The 1,488-nt window shown below is 41.9% G+C and overlaps 1 protein-coding gene across 1 annotated transcript in view; it reads right to left on the bottom strand.

Moving 5' to 3' along the window:
- Window positions 1-64: 64 nt before the first annotated feature.
- Window positions 65-1,488, bottom strand: part of LOC118407248 (leucine-rich repeat and death domain-containing protein 1-like) — a gene marked incomplete at its 3' end in the record, with an annotated part of 2,873 nt that continues 1,449 nt past the window's right edge. Inside the window, exons 3-6 of the mRNA XM_035807704.1 lie at window positions 1,130-1,243; window positions 779-928; window positions 444-675; window positions 65-313 (exon numbers count right to left, since the gene is read on the bottom strand). Of these exons, the coding sequence (XP_035663597.1) occupies window positions 65-313; window positions 444-675; window positions 779-928; window positions 1,130-1,243 (745 nt within the window). The remainder of the gene's footprint in view (window positions 314-443; window positions 676-778; window positions 929-1,129; window positions 1,244-1,488) is intronic.

The following is a 1,488-nucleotide window of genomic DNA, read 5'->3' as shown; positions in this document are numbered from 1 at the left end:
GGTTTTTAATTGCTTCTGCTTGACGTGGACACATCGACAGGCAAGTAGAGAAATATTTACAGACCTTCAGTTATTTTCCATTGTTCCCTCCCAGTCATGAGACACGGAGTGATCACAATGCCATCAGTGCTCTCCTCATCTCTGTTGAACTCCAGTTGAAGGAGACTGTTTTTCAAGCTGCTTTTCCCATTCCCGTGTTGCCCTACCAGGATCAGCCTGATGAAGAAGACTTCAGTGGTCCCATCTTTACAGGCCTGCTCGTAGAGAACCAACATCTCTGGACCTCCCATCTCCACTTCAGTTGGCACTGATGCTGAATTAAGATAGTCATTGTTAAGGGATGAAAAGCCACAAATTCATCGCCATCTTTGTTGGAAATAAGTATTAGCTCAGGCTATTCTATATATATTCTGTTCTCTCATCTGAGTCTAAAAGTTACTCACCACGAGGAAATCCAACTTGGCCACTCAGATTCTGCTCGGCAACCCGAGTTGACATGGCCTCCTGAGTCTCTCTGTGATGTTGCATCTGTACAAGTTTATGTTCTGCCTGTCTGAGCTTCTCTTTGGGCTGCTTTTCTTCCAGATGCGATTCACGAGATGGCCCTGCGACTGCCGACAACTTGACAGGCGGTCCATCTGCTGTATTGGGTGCCGACCGCTTAGCTGGTTGGGACTGTAAAAGTGAGATCAAAAGTTAGCTGGAACATATTGATCTCAATATAGAAAAATAGGGAGAATCCTTAACATTAAAACCAACTTATGATTAATGCCAATACCTGAATTCTGCTGAGCTTCTCTGACAGCTGACTCATGCCAGACTCACTCAGCTCCTGCTGAAGCTTGTCCATGGACGCATCCTTGTCTGTCTCCATCCACTTCGAAAGAACTTTATAGGCCTGGGAACTCGGTTTTGTGTTCCTTGCCGCCTAATAACAGAAGGGCAAACAATTATGCAGTGATCAATTAGAAGCAAGTATGCAACTTGCTGGTAACAGGTTTAGTACTAAACCTAGTGACAGCATTCTTTGAAAGGTGTATATATTTCTGAGAACAGGTGTTGCCCATATTTCAGACTTGTACAAAACGTTTTTTACCAAGTGAAAAGGTAAAGAAACGGAAATATTTACTTGGATATTGATAATCTCGTCTGCTGTAAGTCCAAGTGCTCCGCCCAGATCTTCTACCTCACTCGGTTCAGTAACGCTTTGAGAGAAACGGTGGAAGACTTTCCTCAGTTCTCTCTCTGTGATGGAAAATAACATTGACATGATTGTTATCAACTTCATAGATTTCAATCAGATTTCTTGTATTTAACAAAGTTTGAAGTAATATTGTTTGTATAGATTTTGCTTGAAACAACGTAATCTATACCAAAGCAGTGACATGCACAAATACTAGTGTTTATAATGCATGATTATTTCCTCACCTAACCTTCTGTATACATAACTGCCGGCTATACATCAAACAATAGCCCATATATGGTATA

Source organism: Branchiostoma floridae, unplaced genomic scaffold, assembly GCF_000003815.2.
Source record: "Branchiostoma floridae strain S238N-H82 unplaced genomic scaffold, Bfl_VNyyK Sc7u5tJ_1007, whole genome shotgun sequence".
In the NCBI taxonomy this organism is placed as follows: domain Eukaryota; kingdom Metazoa; phylum Chordata; class Leptocardii; order Amphioxiformes; family Branchiostomatidae; genus Branchiostoma; species Branchiostoma floridae.
The sequence above is the reverse complement of the archived record's forward strand: the minus strand, read 5'-3'. Positions and strand labels throughout refer to the sequence as shown.